Here is a 26,118-nt window from a genome sequence, read left to right on the forward strand (position 1 = left end):
CAGCATCTGACTGATCCAGATAAGGTCAAATTTAATGAGCATCTAGTCGATTTGGTGTTGGTTGAATCTTGGATTCTGGTTGATATCTGATGGATCTAGAGATAGCCAGTCTGGTGATGGTGATGCTGCAGTAAGTACTAATAGCAAGACCAATGTAGTTGATACTGGTGTTGATAGCGATGAAGCAATCTAGGCAAAAAGTGATGTCAAGGATGATGACATTAAGGATTGTGACATTGAGGATGACGAGGTTAGACGCATGATTGTGGGTGACGATGGCAGCCCGAATGTCGTCAAAATTGAAGTTGAGGGTCTCGATGTCGACTTTTAGATCTTAGTTCTTCATCACCTCTGGTTTCTTCAACTTCACCAAAGGAGTCAGAGGGGAATTGGATTGGGTCTAAAGAGAGTACTTGGACTTGTCACCTTTGGGATGCTTGATATGGAGGATGATAAGGGCACCGCCATGATCCAAAAGGTCATTGATCGTCCACTCTAGCACTATTTTATTACTCTTCAAGAAGTCTGATGCCACACTGATCTTCTAATCTCCTTCCATCTCTTCTTTTTGTGGCCTCACTTTTTTTGATGGCTTATTCTCCATGCATATTATCTTTTAAATAGAATAAATTTGAGCATTAAAGAGTGAGAAGGATGTGAGCAAAGGCGTGGATGCGAGGATTGGAGAGGGAATCTCTAGGTATTTAGAGAAGAATTTGGGTGTGTGGGCATTGGAGAAGGATAAAAAGTCATCATACGATATCACCATGAATTTAAAAAAAGAAAATCTTAATCATCAGCATACAAAAAGGAAAGATCTGATCATGTTCCAGCTAAGACTATATTTTAACCCTTGACCCGTAACCCTTAACCGTACCCTTTCCTTTTGCCTTTTCTTCGACAACACACACCTACCCGTGCTTGGATGCGTCAAGTTAAAGATTGCAGCAGGTGCGCATTATATATATATATATATATATATATATATATAGCTGAGCTGCCATGACACCGAACAGATTACTGCCGCAAAGCAGAAACCGACACGTACCCTAACTTGCTAACACAGAGCAAGATGCAGCAGAACCAGCTACATGTCAAAATATGATCCGCTAGCTATGCCATTCCATCTTCGACTTGATACACTGAATCCCCTCAGGAAACATCCCCACCGCTTTTTTCTAGGTAAGCGATCACGTCTCCAAGCTGACCCACTGTCGGAAATCTAGCACCCTCCAACGACGAGACTGTAAAAGCAAGCGGAGCAGCTTATGGTCATGTTTACTTGACGGTGACCGCACACCGACTCCGCACCTATAATACCGGAGCGATTCCAGCACCGTCGATCGCGCCCGCCTCAAAGCCTTACCCTTATCCCGCTTGTACCGGCGGCGCAACGTAATCCCTTTCGCCCTCGATCATCCGACGGTCCAGATGGCGCGGGAGATGAGCAAAATCCTGATCATCGGTGGGACGGGATACCTCGGTAAGTTTATTGTGGGAGCTAGCGCGCGGTCCGGTCATCCCACCTTCGCCATGGTGAGAGATACCGCCCCCTCCGACCCAGCGAAGGCCCAGCTCTTGGAGGCTTTCAAGAACTCCGGCGTCACCCTCCTCAAAGTAAATAAATAGTTTCTTTCTTCTATATCTTGAACATCAATAATTCCGTAAGATTGGACTCTTAAGCACTGATAAATTAATTCTAACAAAACTTTTGTTAAGATTTTGCTAGCTTTTCGCTATTATATTGACGCCATACCAATGCTGTAGGGGGATTTAAATGACCACGGGAGCTTGGTGGAGGCCATTAAACAAGTGGACGTGGTAATCTCAACGGTCGGCCTACAGCAGGTGATGGACCAGCTTAGGATCATTGCTGCTATTAAAGAAGTCGAACGATTAAGGTCTCTCTCTCCTCTCTCCTTTTTTTTTTCTAGAAGGTAGGATCTGGTGTAAAATTATTATTTATTATACTTCCCCTTGCAATAGCCATGGTCCTATCCGGCATTATCTGACGTATGTGGGGCCATTCTTTTACATTTTTTTATTTTTTTGATGCCACATTTTTTACTTTTTAAATTTTAAAAAACGATGGTTGGAGTTGACCTGAAGTACGATCAAAAAATAATAATAATTTATGATTCACTCGTTATATTAAAAAAATATTTAATTCATAATTGAAATTGAGATAAAAATAAAAATTGAAATAATTTAAAATTAAAATTGAAATGATTAAATTTTTTGAAGTATTTGATTCGTGATTGAAATCAAAATTAAAATAAAAATTTGAATCCATATAAGAGAGTAGGGATTGAGTTTTATATAGATCGAGCTATTTTCATTCCACTCTGAAATCAGAATCACAATAAAATTCTTTCCAATCAAATGATTAGAATGGAGTCTATCTATTTCGATTTTAATTTTAAATTTTTATTTTTTTCATCAAATATTTTAATAAAATTTTAATTACTGATTACTTACAGTACGATCCAAGAGTCAGTTCAGTGACCTTATTTTTTTCACTTATATCGAAAAATTTGAATCCTGAGTACCGTACCTTTAATATTTCACCCACCCCGAGCAATTATTAAGTAGAGGCTTCATGTTAACTAGCTAAAGTCTACTTGCTGATACAGTAATAATATGATATCAATGCCTAAAGATAGATAATATACAAAATAAATCGCCACCTATTTTTCATGTTATATATCAGTCATTATTGATATAATAATAAAGATATACTTTTAGAAACAAGCAATGATGATCACCATCATATTGCTATTTTTTAAAATTATTCGATCAATAGAACAAAGTCATCACCATATTTTGCTAGTACCATGGCATTTAGTGCATAAGGGGTCTTTGTTAAATGAGATTACTTGGCTAATTTATGTTCATCAATCATGAAATAATGGTGTTTGTAGAGGTTCTTGCCCTCCGAGATTGGTTTTGATGTTGACCGCATACACAAAGCAGAGCCTGCATCGTCGGTGTTCGCACTCAAGGCTCAGATTCGGCGTGCCATTGAGGCAGAAGGGATCCCTCACACCATTGTGTGCTGCGACTGCTTCGTTTGATACTTTCTTCCAACACTAGCACAACCAGAACCTCCAAATACTATAAAAAATAAAAAAATTAAGAACGTCCTATTAGTAATGTTATTAAAACGGTATCTAATAAAGATAAATGAAGCCATTGATTATCGTTCTTATTAAATAATTTTTAAATATATTTTTTTTCATTCTAATAAACATTTATAAAAATATTATCACAAAATCACTCTTAAATATAAAAAAAAAAATAGATTAGAAACGTTTTTATATACCAATCTAAGAACATTTGAACAAAAATATTTTCATATATCTTGCATAATTTTTTTGTTCCTAATTTTTTTTTAAAATTTATGAATTTAATTTTTTTCTGTACATCAATTCAAGTCTGAATAGACTACGATAGTGTTGCAAAAATTTTGAATATGACCATTGCTCCTCTCTCTATAAGCAAACTAATTCTGAATGTGCAAGCCGACCTCTCATATTATACACCATCGATCTGTAACCAATTTTTGAAAAGTACATGTATGTTGGTTTCTCTTCACCGATAGAGAAGCTCTCGAGTTCTCATTACATTTTGAGATGGAGCTTCCGGGCCAATGCTGTGGCATGATCCCTTAATTTATCTCACCTACCTCTTTCTCTGCAATCAAGATACTATTGTTGCTAAATCTCCTTCTAATAGAATATGAATAGCTTAATCTTTACGAATAGCAACCGTTATCCGTAACCAGGTGGCAACCAATTTTGTAAAAGATAAAGATGCACGTGACCCGTAACCAAGTGGCAATCAATTTTGTAAAAGAAAAAGATGCACATGACAACGTGCATCTTTGTCGACGTGCACTCTACCATCTGTCTGTGAGAGTTGATCTCTTGACACAGGCTTTTGCGTATGTGTTAAAATTTTAACACATAGACTTTTGCATCTTTGTCAACGTGCACTCTGGCCAAGCGTGGATACTCTCCTCGCATTATTTTAATCTCGCTGGTCCCACACAAAAAAAAAAAAAAAAATTCAGTTTTCAATTCTCTACGATCCAATGCCTCTCTGTTTCTATATTTTGATTTCTGATCCCACGCAATAGAAAACGAAAAAAAAAAAAATCTGATCTATAGGGATGGATCTAATCTGATCTATAGATTAGATTTTTTTTTTTGTTTTCTGTTGCATGGGATCAGGGATCAAAATATAGAAACAGAGAGGCGCTGGGCCGCAGAAAGTTGAAATCTGGATTTTTTTTTTTTATTGTGTGGGACCAATGGGAATAAAATAACGCGAGGAGAGCATCCACGCTCGACCAGAGTGCACGTCGATAAAGATGCAAAAGCCTGTGTTAAAATTTTAACACATACGCAAAAGTCTATGTCAAGAGATCAACTCTCATAGGCAAGTGATAAAGTGCACGTTGACAAAAATACACGTTGTCATGTGCATCTTTACTTTTTACAAAATTAGTTGCCATTGGTTACGGATTGTGTATCTTTATCTTTTACAAAATTGATTGCCATCTGATTACTGGTAATAGTTGTTATCCATAAAGTTTAAGCTATTCATATTATATTAGAAGGAGATTTGGCAACAATAGTATCTTGATTGCAGAGAAAGAGGTAGATGAGATAAATCAAGAGATCATGCCGCAACATTGGTCCGGAAGCTCCATCCCAAAATATAATGAGAACTCGAGAGCTTCCCTATCGATGAGGAGAAATCAACATACATATGCTCCTCAAAAATTGATTACAGATCAATGGCGTGTGATATAAGTGGTCGGCTTGCACATTCAAAATTGGTTTGCCTATGGAGAGGGGAGCAATGGTCACATTCAGAATTTTTGCAATACCATTGTAGTCTATCCAGGCTTGAATTGATGTACAGAAAAAAAAAATTAAATTCATAAATTTTGAAAAAATTTTAGGAACAAAAAAAAATTATACAAGATATATGAAAATATTTTTATCCAAATATTCTTAGATTGGTATATAGAAATATTTCTAATCTGTTTTTTTTTTATATTTAAGAATAATTTTGTAATAATATTTTTATAAATATTTATTGAAATAAAAAAAATATATCTAAAAATTATTTAATAAAAATGATAACAAACGACTCTATTTACTTTTATTAGATGTGGTTTTAATAACATTACTAGACGTTCGCTGAAGAAAATGTCGGCACGTATACCATCAAAACGGTGGATGACCCAAGGACTTTGAACAAGATTTTGTACATGAAACCTCCTGCCAACATCTACTCCTTTAACGAGCTTGTCTCCCTCTCGGAAAAGAAGACCTGCAAGATATTGGAGAAGATCTACCTTCCGGAAGAAGAGGTCTTGAAGAAGAGTGAGGGTAAGTAGAAACTTTCGCTGGTTTCAAATGCCAACTTCCTTTAGAATTTTGGATGTATAAAGCATCGTTATTTGAACCAATAATTTACATATATAATACCATTATAAATCATGTGCTCGATAAGTCGGCTTATTCATGTTCCTCTGTTTTTGATTTACATGTTATCCACCATCAGTGATCATCACAGTTCATGATTATCTTCTAATTAGATATTTTGAATTTTTTATAATAAAAAGGATATGCCATTTAACTTAGCATCGATAGCCACATTGAGCACAAATTCACTTTTCTATCATGTAAATAGCACCTTCCATCTGATAGAAAAGCTTTTAGATGTGTTTGTTATAAAAAACTGAATGGCAAATGTAGCACGGGCAAGAAGATTCTATGAGCAAATATAAAAAATATCAGTGTGCCCATATATATGGAAAATTAGCCAGAAAATAATGTGCAAAAGGAATGCACACACATGGACACAAACAATTTAGGATTTGATGTCGCTAGGTTTCCCCAATGTTGTAGTACAGGGTGCTAGATATTACTTAATAGTCTGCATCCCATAAAAGAAATGCGTGTTCAAATAATTCACAGGGTTCTTTTCCTTGATGGATGTTTAAGACCCATATGTTTTATTAACTCGTTCTTAACTGCTTATGCTTTTGAGATTTAATGCCCAGTAGCAAAACTAGCCTTGCAGCAAAACTAGTTAATGCAACCAGAAAACGCATTAAGTGATGGAAGGCTGCCCTTTTCATTATCAATATTGCTGAACTAGAGTCAAGGGAACGCCACTAAGGAAATAATAGTCAAAAACTGATTTTTGCGTACATGTTCTTGCAACTATGATCTTTTAAATAAAATTCTAAAAAGTCTTTTTTTTTTTAAATTTTTAGTTATATGTTTTGCCTCACATAAAACTATTATCATTTTGCCCTTTATAAATATTTTTACTTTATTTTTCATTGCAGAGGCTCCATTCCCATTCAATATGCTGATGGCAGTCAACTACTTTGGTGTTTGTGAAGGAAGACACTGCTAACATCCAAATCGAACCATCATTTGGTGTGGAGGCTTCTGAGCTCTATCCTGATGTCAAATACACCAGTGTTCAAGAGTATCTCAACCGTGTTATCCAATGAACCCACAAAACATGCAAGTTGTCTGAGTTGAGGAATTGGCATGCTTTCATCTTTCGGCTTAAATAATGTAATATCTTTAATATATATATAAGTGACATTTGTGTGTGTATAAATTCAATAATTTTGCTGAAACACTTTGACCTCAAAATTGCAAATATTCAAGCTGCCCCTCCGATCCATTTGCCCAAGTTACCTACATGGATGCATGTTAAAAACTAGTGCTGCACTTGTTCTCTTTTGTCATGCTCTCTTATTCCTGTTATAGGTATATGACTATATGAATGTATTTGGGGCCTCATATAGGTGCGCTATGGGAATAGCATGTAATTTTCTCTTGTCTTGTTTGTTGGCACTAATTAGTTATGTTGTGCCCAGAAGTCTACCTTAATGCAAATAGCTTATGTCGTATAAGAAATCGTAGGAGCCAAATAACAGAGTGTGTTCATATATGGGACTGGAAGAAAGTTCTACTTAGAACCTTAGACATTGATTCTGAACTAGAGGTGCTTATACTTTGTTTTGCGGATGCTTTCTCGGGAAACTAGGAATTGTAGATTGTTTTATATACCTTTTCTGTAATTTGTGCACTCACTATCTGCCCAAGAAAATGGATTAACAAAGATTTATAAAATTATTATTTTTTTTAAATTTTTAAATTAAAATATCGATCATTAGTTATTGGCTGTAATGCTATAGCAGGACGTGAGAATCAACATTAGATGATAAAGTCGGAAACATATGTTGCTTCGAATGATAGAAGCTAGCAATCAGATGACTCTAATCCTTTAGCAGAATATGAGAATCCGCATTACATAATGAAGCCAAATAAGCCTCCAACATGACATATGAAGCACCTAAATTTTGAATAACATATCCTTCCTAAGTAGCTCTAAGTTCTGCCTTCGGAACTATAGTATCAAAAATTCTATTCGGAAGTAATCCATGGGGCTTCTAATTATAAATTTGGAACCATTGTAATCACCTCCATTATTAACAATGCCATTAGAAAAATCTTATATCATTTGATACCATATGTTGCTGCCAAAATCCAGCCCAGTTAGGATCATTTAGAGGGCATTGTTCGATCCACGGTTGTAAAATAAGATTTGCTTTGGAGTCGTGCACCTACATACAAAAAAAATCGAAAAACTCATCGGATTAGCTCCGACCAGACCTTCCAATGTCTAAGTTAGGTTGGACTTTGGAATAATATTAAAAAAAATAATAGATGATCAAAATAATATTATCTAGGTCTAGTCAATGTTTGACTGATCTAAAGATGGTCAGCTAGATCGGATTTTATTAGTATCTGATTGATCTGGAGATAGTCCGCTTGGATCAGATTTGGTCGACGTGCAGCCAAGTTAGAGATGGTCGGGTCTGGTAGGCATCTGACTGATCCAGAGAGGATCAAATCTGATTAGTATCTAGCCGATTTGGTGTTGGTCGGATCTTGAATTCTGATCTAATCGATATCTGGCTGATCTAGAGATAGTAAGCCTGATGATGGTGATGCTGCAGTAGATGCTAGTAGTAAAGCCGATATAGTTAATGTTGATGTTGATAGTGATGAAGCAATCAAGGCAAAAATTGATGTTAAGGATGATGACATTAAGAATGGTGATGTTGAGGGTGACGAGGTTGGGCGCACGATCATGGGTGACGATGGCAGCCCGAATGTCAGTGGAATTGAAGTTGAGGGTCTCGATGTCAACTTCCAAATCATAGTTCTTCATTATCTCTGGTTTCTTCAACCTCGCCAAAGGAGTTAGAGGGGGAATTAGATTGGATCTAAAGAGAGTACTTGGCCTTGTCACCCTTGGGATGCATGATATGGAGGATGATAGGGGCATCGCCATGGTCCACAAGGTTATTGATCGTCCACCCTAGCACTCTTTTATTACTTTTCAAGAAGTCCAGTGCCACACTGATCTTCTAATCTTCTTTCATCTCTTCTTCTTATGGCCTCATTTTTTTTGATGGCCCATTTGCCCATGCATGTTATCCTTTAAATAGAATAAATTTGAGCATTAAAGAGTGGGATGTGAGTAAGGGCGTGGATACGAGCATTGGAGAGGGAATCAGTAGGTATTTAGGGAGTGTTTGATTCGTAAACGAAATCAGAATAAGAATGAAAATCGAAATGACTTGGAATCGAAATTGGAATAGTCAAATCTCTCAAAGCGTTTGGTTTGTGATCAGAATCAAAATCGGAATTGGAATGAAAATTTGAATCCATAGAGAAAAATAAGGATTGAGTTCTATATAGATTGAGGCATTCCCATTCTATCCCGGAATCAAAATTGAAATGAAATTTCTTCCAATCAAATGGTTAAAATAAGAGTCATCCATTTTGATTCTGATCCTAAATTTTACTGATTTCACTCAAATATTTTAAAAAAAAAAATAAATTTATGGGTATTGGAGATAGACAAAAGATCATCATACCATATCACCATAAATTTAAAAAGAGAAAATCTTAACTATCACCGTAAAAAAAAAAGCAAGATCTGATTGTGGTCCAGCTAAGACTATATTTTAACTCTTGACCCTTAACCGTACCTTTTCTTTTTGCCTTTTTTTTCGATAACACACACCTACCCGTGCTTCGATGCGTCAAGTTTAAGATTGCAGCAGGTGCGCTAGTAGTCGTCCTTTTATATTTTATATATACAAAATACCTGAGCTGCCATGACACCGAACAGATTACTATCGCAAAGCAGAAACCGACACGTACCCTAACTTGCTAACATAGAACAAGATGCAGCAGAACCAGCTACATGTCAAAATATGATCCGCTAGCTGTGCCATTCCATCTTCGACTTCATACACTGAATCCCCTTAGGAAGCATCCCCACCACTTTTTCTAGGTGCTCGATCACGTCTCCAAGCTGACCCACTGTCGGAAATCTAGCACCCTCCAACGACGAAAAACTGAAAAAGCAAGCGGAGCAGCTTAAGGTTATGTTTACTTTAGGGTGACCGCACACCGACTCCGCTCCTATAATACCGGAGCGATTCCAGCACCACCGGTCGCGCCCGCCTCAAAGCCTTTCCCTTATCCCGCTTGTACCGGAGGCGCAACGTAATCCCTTTCGCCCTCGATCATCCGACGGTCCAGATGGCGCGGGAGATGAGCAAAATCCTGATCATCGGTGGGACGGGGTACCTCGGTAAGTTTATTGTGGGAGCTAGCGCGCGGTCCGGTCATCCCACCTTCGCCATGGTGAGAGATACCGCCCCCTCCGACCCAGCGAAGGCCCAGCTCTTGGAGGCTTTCAAGAACTCCGGCGTTACCCTTTTCAAAGTAAATAAATAGTTTCTTTCTTCTATATCTTGAACATCAATAATTCCGTAAGATTGGACTCTGACGTTAAGCACTGATAAATTAATGTTAACAAAACTTTTGTTAAGATTTTGCTAGCTTTTCGCTATTATATTGACGCCGTACCAATGCTTTAGGGGGATTTAAATGACCACGGGAGCTTGGTGGAGGCCATTAAACAAGTGGACGTGGTAATCTCAACGGTCGGCCTACAGCAGGTGATGGACCAGCTTAAGATCATAGCTGCTATTAAAGAAGTCGGAACGATTAAGGTCTCTCTCTCCTCCCTCCTTTTCTTTCTAGAAGGTAGGATCTGGTGTAAAATTATTATTTATTATACTTCCCCTTCCAATAGCCATGGTCCTATCCAGCATTATCTGACGTATGTGGGGCCATTCTTTTACATTTTTTTTTTTTGATGCCACATTCTTTTACTTTTTAAACTTTCGAAAACGGTTGTTGGAGTTGACCTAAAGTCCTTAGAACTATATCGATCAATAGCAAATGATAATTTATGATTCACTCTTTACATTAGAATTTTAATCTATTATTATAAAAGGATACGATTCTAAACTGATAATTTTTGTTTCTTCCCCCTCAAAGAATACTAACCTCTTTTTTACCTTCACAATATATTCGTAACATATCGCTGATATATAATGGACATTATAAGTGGTTGTGGGTGATTGACCCTTACTCTAGCATCCCGTGATGATTACTTGCAGTACGATCCAAGTGTCAGCTCAGTGGTCTTATTTTTCCACTTGTGCAGGGAAATTTGAATCCTGAGTATCGTACCTTTAATATCTCACCATTACTGATGTAATAATAATAATAAAGGTATACTTTTACAAACAAGCAATGATGGTCACCATCATATTGCTATTTTTTTAAAATTATTCGATCAGTGGAACAAAGTCATCACCATATTTTGCTAGTAGCATGGCATTTAGTGCATAAGCGGTCTTTGTTAAATGAGATTACTTGGCTAATTTATGTTCATCAATCATGAAATAATGGTGTTTGTAGAGGTTCTTGCCCTCCGAGTTTGGTTTAGATGTTGACCGCATACACAAAGCAGAGCCTGCATCGTCGGTGTTCGCACTCAAGGCTCAGATTCGGCGTGCCATTGAGGCAGAAGGGATCCCTCACACCATTGTGTGCTGCAACTGCTTCGCTGGATACTTTCTTCCAACACTAGCACAGCCAGAACCTCCAAAAGACAAAGTTACAATATTAGGCGACGGAAATCAGAAAGGTATTCTCTCTCACTTCTTACTATGTTAGAATGGACATGATTTATTTACTCAGAAGTGCACGTGCCAGACAATGCATGTGAAAAGGTACGTAGATGGAGCTAGTATTCCATTTGAATCTTGTCTAATCTAGCATGCAGTATGGGATATATATACAATGATCATTGGATCCATCAGAACCACGGAACAGCTGTAGTTGCCCTATGATTTGTGAAATTAACTTCATGAGGTTCAGCTTAATAGGACCATTATTGTATCTGCTTCCTGAACCACTTGGCATGCATCGAACTCGATCGGCTAATTTGGCCTGGGCTCACCAACTTGCAGCCTTGGTGTGTTAGTACTTTTGAGGAGTGTAAATAATACAAATGCATGGAAATTATATTTCTGCATGATGTACACCATGTGGCTATGCATGCTGCCAGTTATAACTATTTGTTTTTATAGACTTCATTCATCAAATACTTATCTTGGTGCACCATCATAGAAATAGAAGTGCTGCATGCCGTGTAGGATGTAATATGTCTAGAACATGCCAGCTTATACGAAATCTTGGCAATTTACCAAAGAAGATCGAGATCTGGAGGGGGGGAAATAGAAACAGGGAAGATATATACCAATGAATATATCCAGATGCTCGTATTTTAAAGGCAATACTCTTCTGACGCTCTTGTCGTCATATCTGGCTTTGTGTTCAGTTGTCTTCCTTGCTGAAGAAGATGTCGGCACGTATACCATCAAAACGGTGGATGATCCAAGGACTTTGAACAAGACTTTGTACATGAAACCTCCTGCCAACATCTACTCCTTTAACGACCTTGTCTCCCTCTGGGAGAAGAAGACCGGCAAGACATTGGAGAAGATCTACCTTCCGGAAGAAGAGGCCTTGAAGAAGATCGAGGGTAAGTAGAAACTTTCGCTAGTTTCAAATGCCAACTTCCTTTAGAATTTTGGATGTATAAAGCATCGTTATTTGAACCAATAATTTACATATATATAATACCATTATAAATCATGTGCTCGATAAGTCGGCTTATATTCCTCTGTTTTTGATTTACATGTTATCCACCATCAGTGATCATCACAGTTACATGATTATCTTCTAATTAGATATTTTGAATTTTTTAAAATAAAAAGGATATACCATTTAACTTAGCATCGATAGCCACATTGAGCACAAATTCACTTTTCTATCATGTAAATAGCACCTTCCATCTGAGAGAAAAGCTTTTAGATGTGTTTGTTATAAAAAACTGAATGGCAAATGTAGCACAGGCAAGAAGATTCTATGAGCAAATATAAAAAATATCAGTGTGCCCGTATATATGGAAAATTAGCCAGAAAATAATGTGCAAAAGGAATGGACACACATGGACACAAACAATTTAGGATTTGACGTTGCTAGGTTTGCCCAATGTTATAGTATAGGGTGCTAGATATTACTTAATAGGCTGCATCCCACAAAAGAAATGCGTGTTCAAATAATTCACAGTGTTCTTTTCCTTGATGGATGTTTAAGACCCATATATTTTGTTAACTCGTTCTTTAAGTGCTTATGCTTTTGAGATTTAATGCTCAGTAGCAAAACTAGTTAATGTAACCAGAAAACGCAATAAGTGATGGAAGGCTGCCCTTTTCATTATCAATATTGCTGAACAAGAGTCAAGGGAACGCCACTAAGAAAATAATAGTCAAAAACTGATTTTTACGTATATGTTCTTGCAACTATGATCTTTTAAATAAAATTCTAAAAAGTCATATATATATATATATATATATTAGTTATATGTTTTGCGTCACATAAAACTATTTTTCAATCATTTTGCCCTTTATAAATATTTTTACTTTATTTTTCATTGCAGAGGCTCCATTCCCGTTCAATATGCTGATGGCAGTCAACTACTTGGTGTTTGTGAAGGGAGACACTGCTAACATCCAAATCGAACCATCATTTGGTGTGGAGGCTTCTGAGCTCTATCCTGATGTCAAATATACTAGTGTTCAAGAGTATCTCAACCGTGTTATCCAATGAACCCACAAAACATGCAAGTTGTCTGAGTTGAGGAATTGGCATGCTTTCATCTTTCGGCTTAAATAATGTAATATCTTTAATATATATATAAGTGACATTTGTGTGTGTATAAATTCAATAAAATGTTTGTTGTGCTTAAACACTTTGACCTCAAAGTTGCAAATATTCAAGCTGACCATTCGATCCATTTGCCCAAGTTACCTACATGGATGCATGTTAAAAACTAGTGCTATTCTTGTTCTCTCTTGTCATGGTCTTTCATTCATGTAATAGGTATATGACTACATGAATGTATTAATTTGGGGCCTCATATAGGTGCGATATGGGAATAGCATGTAATTTTCTCTCGTCTTGTTGGTTGGCACTAATTAGTTATGTTGTGCCAGGAGTCTATCTTAATGTAAATAGCTTGAGTCGTATCTGAAATCGTAGGAGCCTAATAACAGAGTGTGTTCATTTATGGGATTGGAAGAAAGTTCTGCTTAGAACCATAGATATAAGTTTTGAACTAGAGGTGCTTATGCTTTGTTTTGTGGATGCTTTATCAGGAAACTAGGAATTGTAGGTTGTTTTATATACTTTTTTTGTAATTTGTGCACTCACTATCTGCCCGAAAAAAAATGATTTAAAAAGATTTATAAAATTATTTATTTTTTAAAAACTCTTAAATTAAAATATTGATTATTAGTTAGTGACCATAATCTTATAGCAAAATGTGAGAATCAGCATTGGATGATGAAGTCCAAAACATATATTGCTTCGAATGATAGAAGATAGCAATCAAATGACCTTAATCTTTTAGCAAAATATGAGAATCCACATTACATGATGGAGCCAAATAAGCCTCCAATATGACATACGAATCATCTAAATTTTGAATAGCATATTTTAATCCTATAATATCAAAAATTCTATTCGAAAGTAACCCACTAGGTTTTTAATTATAAATTTAGAACCATTGTAATCACCTCCCATCAGAAAATCTTATATTATTTGATACCATGTATTGTTGCTAAAGTCTAATCCAATTAGGATCATCTAGAGGGCGTTGTTCGATCTACGATGGTGGAATAGAATTTGCTTTGGAGTCATCAACCTACATACAAAAAGAACTGAAAAACTTAATAGATTAGCTTTAATTAGATCGTCCAATACCTACATCGGACCGGATTTTGAAATAATAGTAAAGAAAATAATAGATGATCTCAATAATACTATCCAATTCTAGTCTGTGTTTGACCTATAGATAGTCAATTAGATCAGATCTAATCGGTATCTAACTGATCTAGAGATGTCTGCTTGGATCGGATTTGATTGATATTCAGCTAAGTTGAAGATGATCAAATCTAATCGATATCTGAACGATGTGGAGATGATTAAATCTAATCGACGTCTGATCGATCTGATGTTGGTCAGATTTTGGATTCTGATCTATTTGATATTTGACTAATTTGGAGATAGTCAACCTGATGATGGTAATGCCGTGGCAGATACTAGTGACAAAGTCGATGTAGTTGATGCTGGTGTCGGCAGCGATGAAACAACCAAGGCAAAGAGTAATGTCAAGAATGATGACGTCGAGGATGGTGACGTTGAGGGTGATGAGGTTCGGCACGATCATGGATGGCGATGGTAGCATGAATGTCAATGAAATTAAAGTTGAGGATCTCGATGTCGACTTTCAGGTTATAGTTCTTTATCATCTCTAGTTTTTTTAATTTCATCAGAGAAATCAAAAGGGAATCGGATTGAGACCAAAGAGAGTACTTGACTTCGTCGCCCTTGGGTTGAATGATGTGGAGGATGATAAAGCCATTGCCAATGTTTAAAAGGTTGTCGATCGTCCATTCTAACATTTTTTTACTACCCTTCAAGAAGCACAGTGCCACACCAATCTTTCAATCTCTTTTCATCTCTTCGCCTCTTCTTTTTTATGATTTTTTTTTTATGCATGTTGTTTTTTAAGTACAATAGATTTGAACGTTCAAGAATGGGAAGGACGTGGGTAAGGGCGTGGATGCAAGCGCGAGAGGGAATTACTAGGTATTTAGAGGAGGATTTGAGTTTGCAGGCGCCAGAGAAAGATGAGAAATCATCATACTATATCACCATGAATTTTTAAAAAAAATCTTAATCATGAGCATGCGGAAAAGCAAGACGTTATCATGGTCCACCTGAGGCTATATATTAACCCTCGACCTTTAACCGTACCCGTCCTTTTGGCCTTTTTTTCGATGACGCACACCTACCTGCGCTTGGATGCGTCAAGTTTAAGCTTGCAGCAGGTGGGAGGTCCCATTGCACCTGGTGCATTGAGTACGGAGGCCAGCAGGTGCGCTAGTAGTCGTCCTTTTATATTTTCTATGTATAAAATACCTGAGCTGTCATGACACCGAACAGATTACTGCCACAAAACAGAAGCCGACACGTACCCTAATTTGTTTTTTTGGTCATCACGTACCCTAATTTATTATCGTAGAGAAAGATACAGCTGAAGCGGCTACATGTCAAAAAATGATCCGCCAACTATGGCGTTCCATCTTCAACTTGATACGCTGAATACCCTTAAGAAGCCTGCCCACCCACTTTGTAGTTGGTAAGCCATCTAGTCTCCAAGCTGACCAACTGCCGGAAATCCAGCACCCTTCAACGAGAAAAAACTGTAAAAGCAAGTGGAGCACCATATCGCCCTGTTTACTCAACGGTGACCGTACACCGACTCCGCTCCTATAAGACTGGAGCGGTTCCATCACCGTCGATCGCGCCCGTCTCGAAGCCTTCCCCTCATCCCGCTTGTACCGGCGGAGCAACGTAATCTCTTTTGCCCTCGATCATCCGACGGTCCAGATGGCGGGAAAGATGAGCAAGATCCTGATCATCGGCGGGACGGGGTACCTCGGTAAGTTTATTGTGGGAGCTAGCGCGCGGTCTGGTCATCCCACCTTCGTCCTGGTGAGAGATACCGCCCCCTCCGACCAAGCCAAGGCCCAGCTCTTGAGGGCATTCAAGAACTCCAGCGTCACCCTCCTCAAAGTAAATAAATACTTTCTTCCTTCTGTATCTCGGACATCTATAATTCCGTAAGATTGGAATCTGACGTTAACCACTGATAAATTAATTTTAACAAAAATTTTGTTAAGATTTTGCTAGCTTTTCGCTATTATATTGATGGTATCAATGTTTTAGGGGGATTTAAATGACCACGGGAGCTTGGTGGAGGCCATGAAACAAGTGGACGTGGTAATCTCAACGATCGGGCCACGGCAGGTGTTGGACCAGTTTAAGATCATCGCTGCTATTAAAGAAGTCGGAACGATTAAGGTCTCTCTCCCTCCCCTCTTTTTTTTTTGTTGTAGAAAGTAGGATACGGTATAAAAATTATTACTAGTTTAGAATTCCATACAATACACGGCATATAATTATTTTTTTAAATAATATTTTTATAAATTAAAAATTTAATATAATATAAAAGATATCACGGATGATATAGGAGAGAGAAAAAATTATCTCTCTATAGAAAGAGAAAATGAAGAGAGAAAGTAGTGAGAAGAGAGAGAAAAAATATATGACGTGTTATTAAAGTTAGATATATGAATTGAAAGTTTAAATCCTATTTTTTCATATTATGAATAATAAAAAAATTTAGATAAAAAATCAAAGAAGTTTCTGCTCGTTGCATATTGTAATACCTCAAATAACTGCATAGGGTACCTAATGCACTGAATATTGGCCAATATGGCATAATTTTATTGATAATATAAAATATTAGCATGTGCATACATAATTATTGTAGTTCTTTAGAGATATATAAAGTTTTACAGTCGGGCCACGACAGGTGTTGGACCAGTTTAAGATCATTGCTGCTATTAAAGAAATCGGAATGATTAAGGTCTTTCCCTCCCTCCCCTCTTTTTCTTTGTAGAAGGTAGGATCCAATACAAAAATATTACTAATTTAGAACCTCGTGCGATGCACGATATATAATTATTTTTTTTAAATAATATTTTTATAAATTAAAAATCCAACATAATAATAGAAGAGAAAAAAATCTTCTCCCTGTAGAGAGAGAAAATAAAAAGAGAAAATAATGTGAAGAGAGAGAAAAGGTATATGACGTATTATTAAAGTTAGATACATGAATTGAAAGTTTAAAACTTATTTTTTCACATTATGAATAACAAAAAAATTTAGATAAAAAATTGAAGAAGTTTCTACTCGCTGCATATTGTAACACCTCAAATGACTACATAGGGTGCCTAATGCACTGAATATTGGCCAATATAGCGTAATTTCATTGATAATATAAAATGTGAGCATGTGCATATATAATTATTATAGTTCTTCAGAGATATATAAAGTTTTGTGTGCTACACTATTATATATTAAAAGAAGAATGTTCCTCGATTATGATGTCATTCAAATTTCAAATACATCTTTTTGAAAATATATGTGAAATAAACCTAAACAAAAATATTAAAAAAAAATAACAAACAAGGTAGCAATAGTAAGACCATACTGCAAAAATTTTCTGGATGCTTTTTCCTTTTGGATAGGATATGTCAAGGGGTCGCTTTTCGCAGTCTATGATAAAAAAGAAGGGTGAAACATTTAAACATATTTCATAACAAAAGAATCAAAATCAAGAAAGGATATGTGTTTATATGCACTTCCAAATATCCATAGAGAAAGTCTTTATGCACCATGCGGTGCAATAAAAATAATATGGAGCACACCATCCAATCATTTTAGAGTATATAGCCACTGCCTTCGAACGCACATTTAATAGCGTATTTAATGCTTACTGTCCTACCTTTTCGTTTAAAATTTTGAATGATAAAAATATCCCTCATATTTAGAAAAAATTATGACATTCTGTGATGATATTTTGAATTTTTTTTAAAATAATATTTTTATAAATTAAAAATCTAATATAATATAAAAGATATCATAAATGATATCAAATATTTTAAATAAAAATATAAAGTCAGATTGTTTAAATAACGTGATAATAAGAAGTAACATAATTATTTCTGTCTTTTGCTGATAGAGAAATCATTCCTTGAATCAATATTTTCAGCATTAGTTGTTTCGAAATTCTCATCATTAAGCAAAGTACGACCACTTATTTGCATCCTATGTATATCTCTTTTCTTTATAATCATATCAATAATAAAAATTTCATCTTCATCTACTTCAATCTGTAAAAAAAAAATTAGTTATCAATTATTAGAATAAAATATATAAATATAATCATTCATATGTGAAAGAATAAAAATGCATCACTCACAATAATTTTTTTTTGATTTCTCTTACCTTTTGATTCGTTGCAAGCCTCATTTGAAACTATTTTAAGAGCAGTGTAGCTTAGTCCTCCTTATTTGAAATTGTATTTATCAACTTTAATTTGAAAAATATAACCATATGCACATACTTATGTTTTTGGATTAATTCATGCCAAGATATCTCTACGTAAATTGGACTGGATGGTTCAAACAACCTGGTAATGGACTTGTAGCTCGTAGGTTCAACGAACCTTGTGCCAGCTAGCCGATCGTACGTAGATTTTATATAATTAATATAATATAATATAATATATTTTAATATAGTATATTATAATAATATAATATAATATAATATAATATAATATATTATTTTAATATAATATACTAATATAATATATTATATTATTATATATAATAATATTATATTATATATTATGTTATATTAATAAAAATATTATTATAATATAATAATATAACAATATAATTAATATATTATCATATAGAATAATATTTATATAATATATGTTACAATATATTAATATAATATATAATATTATATGATAATATAATAATTAATCATTATAATATAATATATTGTATTATATTATTATATATAATAATATAATATTATATAATATATTATGTTAATATAAGATATTAATAATATAATATATATTATTATAATATATAATAATTAATTAAAAATCTAAACTTTAATTTTTTTCTTTTTTCTTTTTTTTTCTTTCTTTCTTCTTCATCCTCTCTTCTTTTTTTTTTTGCGATGCTCGCTCGAGCGTTGCCACCACTGCCATTGGCCATGCCCGCCCCTTCTCTTTCCATCTCATCCTGCTCCTCTTGATCTCAGCTCTAAGAAAAGATATAACATACGGACATCTCTCTGCCCTATTCACAGACCCCACCCTATGTCCTCCTCTGCTATCCTTTTGTCATTTCTCCCTTTATAATTAATGTAATATAATATAATACATTTTAATATACTATATTATAATATTATATTATAATATAATATATTGTATCATTTTAATATAATATACTAATATTATATATTATATTATTATATATAATAATATTATATTATATATTATGTTATATTAATAAAAGATATTATTATAATATATTATAATATTTATATATTAATGTATGATAATATATTATAATATAATAATATAACAATATAATTATATATTATTATATAGAATAATTTTATATAATATATGTTACAATATATTAATATAATATATAATATTATATGATAATATAATAGTTAATTATTATAATATAATATATTATATCATTATATATAATATAATATTATATAATATATTATGTTAATATAAGATACTAATAATATAATATATATTATTATAATATATAATAATTAATTAAAAATCTAAACTTTAATTTTTTTATTTTTTTCTCTTTTTCTTTTTTTTTCTTTTTATTTCTTCCTTCTTCATCCTCTCTTCTTCTTCTTTTTTCCCAATGCTCGCTCGAGCATTGCCGCCATTGCCATTGGCCGCGCATGCCCCTTCTCTTTCCATCTTGCCCTGCTCCTCTTGATTTCAGCTCCGAGAAGAAATATAATATACGGGCATCTCCCTGCTTTGTTCATGGACCCTGCCTTCTATCCTTCTCTGCTATTCTTTTGTCACCTCTCCTTTTATTCTTCTCCTCGCTGCTCTAGAGTTTCTTCCCTACTCCTCCTTCCCCTTCGATCCTCGAATTCATGTTTTCTTTTTGAAATCATCAAAAAATCCTGTCATTTTCACTGCTCTTCGATCCCGATTTCATCCTCCAACGTCGGATTTCTTGGTCTCTGGGTTTCGGGGCCATCGATGCCGTCCAACAAATCGGTGGTCGAGTCATCAAACCACCATCGACGGCCACTGTCCAAGGAAGGGGGCAACTATGCATCACCGTCAAGCATTCTCTGGGTTAGGAACATCCCTGCGGACACCATCGATAATGATGTCATGACCGTCTTCTCCAAGTTTGGCGCTTTGGACTACAACACGATGCACAGGATGGGAGGCTTGGAAAGCAATGTAAGAATCTCTGAGTGGGAGGCTTGGAGCAGCCGAAAGGGAATCTTAGATGATGGCTGGGCTGGGTATTTCTTTTTTTTTTCATTCTCAGGAGTCAATCAGATGGGAGGCTTGGACAGGCCAAACGGGGAAGCTTAAATGATAGTTGGGCTTTTGTGTTGGGTATTTCCTTTGTTTTTTTCATTCTCGGAGTCTCAATCATGTAGGGGGCTTGGAGCGGCCGAACAGGACTCTCGGAGTCTCAATTGCGTAGGAGGCTTGAAGCGGCCGAACAGAAGCCAGCGCTGGCACCACTCAGATAACCTTCGGCACATGGTGTGTATACCGTGTATGCCACCACGGTGGAGCTGAAAAAGGGGAGCTTCGGAATGATTGCACCAATCACGATCGATTTTTTCAGGAGCGAGAGCGTTGTGACGTGGCTGAGAGCGAGAGCGTGACGATAAAAGCACGGAGGTTCTGATGGACCATGGATCCTTCCTTTTTTTTCCTGATTTTTTCTACATTTTTTTGAGTTTTTCTACTGTTTTTCCATCATTGGGAGTCTCAATCGGGTGGGAGGCTTGGAGCGACCGAATAGACTACGTGGTTTCCTTCCCTCTTCCTAACAAATCATATGTCAAACGGAGACTTCTCTATTGAGAAGTCTCTATTTTAATCTATATATATATATCTTAGATTTATGAATTCCCCTTCAAATTGCCTAATATGTGTGGGACCATTCTTTACCTTTTTAAACTTTAGAAATTGATATTTATCAAAAACTTTGGACAATGGTTGTTGGGGTTGACCTAAAGTCTTTATAATTTACATCCCTAAACCTATATCGATCAATCAATAGCAAATGATAAATTATGATTCACTCAGTACATTTGAATTTTTCTCTATAGGATACGATTCTAAACATCAACTTTTGTTTATGTCCCCCTCAAAGAATGCTAGCTTCTTTTTGCTCTTTATAATATATGCGTAATGGCCATTACAAGTAGTTGTGGCTGATTGACCAATACGGCGTGATGATTACGATATGATCCAAGTGTTATCTCAGGGGTCATATCTTTCCACTTATCCAGCGAATTTTTTCTTTTTGAGAAAGTGTAGAGAGTAGTGGAAAGAACCCACTACCACTAACCAATTTTATTTATAGAGAATTAAAAAATTTATAAATAGATATTATAATTTTAAAATTTTCTGCTCAGACAAAAGATGACATTAACAAATTTTATCATAAAAAAAATTTAAAAGGAGATTTTGCTAATTATATTATTGAAGTCAGAAGATTAAAAATCAAAAAAAGGAAAGAATCTGAGTAGTGTGATCTTTAATACCTCAGTGACCACGTGTAATTATGAAGTAGAGACTTCACGTTAACTAGCTAAAACTTCACTTGCTGATACAATAATAAAATGATATAAATGCCTAAAGGTAGAATTGTACAAAATAATAATATCAGTCATCAGGGGCGGCTGAAGGGCAAGACCACCGAAGTCCTTGCCTTAGGCCCCCACCCCCAAGAGGCCCCCCGCTCGTGCGCATCCGGCATCGCGGTCCAGCCTCCGCCTCCCGCCTCTGGCGTCCCGGTCCAAGCGTCCAACCTCCGCCTCCGGCGTCCCGATCCACCCCCGGCCTCCACCGGTAAGTTTCTTCATTTTTTTTTGTTTTTCGACACTCCCCCTCCGCCCCGGTTGTGCGCCGGGCCGACGGTCCGCCGGTCCGCCTTCGTTTCTCGAAAGCCGGAGCCCGGAAGAAGGCCCCTCCCTGATCTCGCCTTCGTTTTTAGCTTTAGGCTTCCAAAGATGTTGAGCCGCCCCTGTCAGTCATTACTGATATTATTACGATTTTTTTAAAGTTTTACGGCCAATGGAACAAAGTCATCACCATATTTTGCTAGTAGTATGACATTTAGTATATAAACGGTCTTTGTTAAATGAGATTACTTGGCTAGCTATTTCATCAACCATGAAATAATATATGGTGTTTGTAGAGGTTTTTGCCCTCGGAGTTTGGTTTAGATGTTGATCGCATCCACACAGCGGAGCCTGCATCGTCGGTGTTCGCTCTCAAGGCTCAAATTCGTCGGGCCATTGAGGCAGAAGGGATCCCTTGCACCATTGTGTGCTGCAACTGCTTCGCCGGATATTTTCTTCCAACGCTAGCACAGCCAGAACCTCCAAAAGACAAAGTTACAGTATTAGGCGATGGAAATCCGAAGGGTACTCTCTCTCTCTCTCTCTTCCTAGCTTGTTAGAATACATGGACACAATTTATTTACCAAGTAGAGCAGATGGCAAATGATGCATGTCACGATCGAGATACATGTATAGATCGATCCGTTATTCCATCTGAATCATGTCTAATCTAGCATGCATTGTGGGGTTTACGATGATCATTGGATCCATCTGAACCGTGGAACAAGATCCAATTGCCCTATGATTTGTGAAACCTCGTGAGGTTCGGCTTACTAGGACCATTGGATCTGCTACTTGAACCTCTTGGCATGAGTTGTGTGCCTGCATAAATATGGAATTCTGCACGAAACCAATGATAGGTCCATAACCAAGTGGTTTTAGACTCAGTTCACGTCCGTTATGGATGTTGATCTAAGACCCGAACTCCGACAAAATCAGCAGGCAATCTGGCATATAAGGGCGGATTCTAATTCTGCCACGAAAAATTACCCTAAAAATCGAGATATATTCCCTTAAACCGGACCCAATTTAGGAGCCCTCCTTGGAGAATACACCAATCTTAGCTTAACCTTATCTCCTAATATGGTTGGTTCCTAGTCTAAATATTGGACTTAGGGCCAATTTGACCTGGTGTTGCCCAGCTTGCGGCCTTGGATTATAAGTGATTTTTGGACTCGTTTGATTCGCAGCAAAAAAAAAAAAAATATATATATATATATATTAAAATATTTATTGAAAAGTTGATTTCTGAAAATACGGTGTCTGAAAAAGTGATTATGATATTTTTGATTGATTATGGAAAGTAACATATATTAAAATATGTTATATTTGATTGAATATTTATTTTTAAAAAAAATTATATAAAATATCTATTATATCTTTTGTAAAGAAAAAGATTTTGACTTTAAGGATGCTTTTAGAAAAAAAAAAGAAAGATTATAATTTTAGAAAAGCCAAAAACTCACGTATGGATTTTTTTTCATTAAATATTGAAAGTTTATTCTCATAAATAACACTTTCTAATCTTTTACCTTTGAAAATTTTATCCAAAGAGAAAGAGTTCTTCATTTCTTTCATTAATGATGCATTCTATCTTCTTATTTTTGTCAATCAAATGAGTCCTTTCAAGAATGTAACCAATACAAACATGCAAAATTTATATCTAAAATGGTGCGCAATGTCTAGCTGTGTACGTTGCCAATCACAGACGTTCATTTAGGCTTCATTCATCAAGTGGTTATCTCGACACCAGGGCCGGCCCTGGGGCAGGTCAAACTGGGCGACCGCCCCAGGCCTAGACCTTGTATTGATGTTCCAATAGGGTGCAAGGATAGCTTTCTACAATATTATAACAAGAAAAATAATTAAATAGGTTAATGATGGGTTTTATATACTGCCTAACGAATATATCTATAGAAAATTATTGCACGTAGATTAATTTTTCAATGATAATTAATATTTAAAGTATATTAATTTTTAACAGAGAAGATCTCATTTTTTCATTTAGTTCTAGGTCTAAAAAATGTCAGGACCGATCCTGCTCGACACACCACTATGGGAACAAGCACCGCATATAGCGTCGGATGTAATAGCTTAATAACATGTTATCTTACCAACTAGTTCAAAGTCTCGGTGATTTTTACCAAAGAAGACCGAGATCTAGAGGGAAAGGAAACGAAAAAGAAAGCTGAGAAGATACCAATGAATATATTTAGATGCTCATATTTTAAAAGCACTTCTCCTTGATGTATGTTTCATCCTATCTGGTTTTGTGTTCAGCTGTCTTCCTTGCCGAAGAAGATATCGGCACGTATACCATCAAGACTGTAGATGACCCGAGGACTTTGAACAAGATTTTGTACGTGAAACCTCCTGCTAACATCTGCTCCTTTAATGATCTTGTCTCCCTCTGGGAAAAGAAGACCGGCAAGACGTTGGAGAAGATTTACCTTCCGGAAGAAGAGGTCTTGAAGAGGATCCAGGGTAAGTAGAAACTTTCGCTAGTTTCAAATTGGACAACCTCTTTAAGAATTTTGGACGTATAAAGCATCGTCATTTAAGCCAATTATTTTCGTGCTACCATTATAAATCATGGGCTCAATAAGTGGGTCCATGTTCCTCTGTTTTCAATTTAATGTCACCCACCATTAGTGGTCATCACAATTGCATGCTTGTCTTCTAGTAATGCTAGATCACAATGATTGATGAATAAGATATTTTAAATTTTTATAATAAAACGATATGCCATTCATCTTGGCATGTATAGCCACAATGAGCACAAATTCACTCTTCTAGCATGTAAATAAAACCTTCCATCTGATAGACTAACAAGCTTTTAGATGAGTTTGCTATAAAAACTGAATGGCAAATGGAGCACAGGCAAGAAGATTCTATGAGCAAATATAAAAAATAGCATCATCCCCGTATATATGGAAAATTAGCCAGAAAATAATGTGCAAAAGGAATACACACAGATGGACACAAACAATTTTGGATTTGACGCTGCTAGTTTCGCCCAATGTTATAGTATAAGGTGTAAGATATTACTTAATAGTCTGTATCTCTCAAAGAGAAATGCGTGTTCAAATAACTCACAGGGTTCTTTTCCTTGATGGACACCTATGTATTTTGTTAACTCGTTCCTAAGTGCTTAAGCTTTTGAGATTAAATGCTCTGGAGGAAAAGTATCCGTGCTGTGAAACTGGTTTAGCTAACCAAAAAATGCAATAACTGATGGAACCCTCCCCTTTTCGTCATCAATATTACCGAACAAAAATCAAGTGATCACCATTAAGAAAACAATAGTCAAAAAATGACTTTGCGTATATATTCTTGCAAATACGATCTTTTGAATAAAATTCTATAAAGGACATGATTTTTTTTTTTTTACATTTTTAGTTATATGTTTTGTGTCACATAAACCGATTTTACAACCATTTTCCCTTTTTAACGATCTCAGCTTTATTTTTCATTGCAGAGGCTCCATTCCCATTGAACATTCTGATGGCAGTCAACTACTTGGTGTTTGTAAAGGGAGACACTGCTAATATTGAGATCGATCCATCATTTGGTGTGGAGGCTTCTGAGCTCTATCCTGACGTAAAGTACACCAGTGTTCAAGAGTATCTTAACCGTGTTATCCAATGAACCCACAAAACATGCAAGTTGTCTTTGAGTTGAGGAATTGGCCTGTTTGCATCTTTGAATTTTAATAATGTAATATCTTTAATAATATAAGTGATATTTATGTTGTTATAAATTCAATAAAAGATTTGTTGGGCTTAAACACTTGATCTCAAAGTTGCAAAATTTCAACCTAAAAATCTAATCGATTTGCCCAAGATACATACCTCGATGCATGTTAAAAACTGGTGCTACACTTGTTCTCTCTTGTCATGCTGTTTTATTCATGTAAAGGGCATATAGC

General features: G+C 35.8%; 2 protein-coding genes and 1 pseudogene across 4 annotated transcripts; all 3 read left to right on the forward strand.

Moving 5' to 3' along the window:
- Positions 1–1,350: 1,350 nt before the first annotated feature.
- LOC140853317 (isoflavone reductase-like protein) lies at positions 1,351–6,689 on the forward strand (annotated as a pseudogene).
- A 2,874-nt stretch (positions 6,690–9,563) lies between these two features.
- Positions 9,564–13,284, forward strand: LOC105033303 (isoflavone reductase-like protein). The gene is made up of 5 exons (XM_073248079.1): positions 9,564–9,848; positions 10,004–10,138; positions 10,896–11,124; positions 11,821–12,024; positions 12,985–13,284. The coding sequence occupies exons 1-5, from the start codon at positions 9,663–9,665 to the stop codon at positions 13,152–13,154; spliced, it is 924 nt and encodes a 307-aa protein (XP_073104180.1). The 5' UTR covers positions 9,564–9,662; the 3' UTR covers positions 13,155–13,284.
- A 2,593-nt stretch (positions 13,285–15,877) lies between these two features.
- Positions 15,878–26,032, forward strand: LOC105033304 (isoflavone reductase-like protein). 3 transcript variants are annotated; one of them, XM_010908042.4, is made up of 6 exons: positions 15,878–16,187; positions 16,341–16,421; positions 16,990–17,043; positions 22,487–22,715; positions 24,471–24,674; positions 25,669–26,032. In XM_010908042.4, the coding sequence occupies exons 1-6, from the start codon at positions 16,002–16,004 to the stop codon at positions 25,836–25,838; spliced, it is 924 nt and encodes a 307-aa protein (XP_010906344.1). In that variant the 5' UTR covers positions 15,878–16,001; the 3' UTR covers positions 25,839–26,032. The 3 variants fall into 3 exon arrangements, with proteins under 3 accessions (XP_010906344.1, XP_010906345.1, XP_010906343.1); XM_010908043.4 differs by lacking the exon at positions 16,990–17,043 and having other exon boundaries at positions 15,881–16,187; XM_010908041.4 differs by lacking the exon at positions 16,990–17,043 and having other exon boundaries at positions 15,891–16,187; positions 16,341–16,475.
- The last annotated feature ends 86 nt before the right edge of the window (positions 26,033–26,118 follow it).

This window comes from Elaeis guineensis, chromosome 13, assembly GCF_000442705.2.
Source record: "Elaeis guineensis isolate ETL-2024a chromosome 13, EG11, whole genome shotgun sequence".
Classification (NCBI taxonomy): domain Eukaryota; kingdom Viridiplantae; phylum Streptophyta; class Magnoliopsida; order Arecales; family Arecaceae; genus Elaeis; species Elaeis guineensis.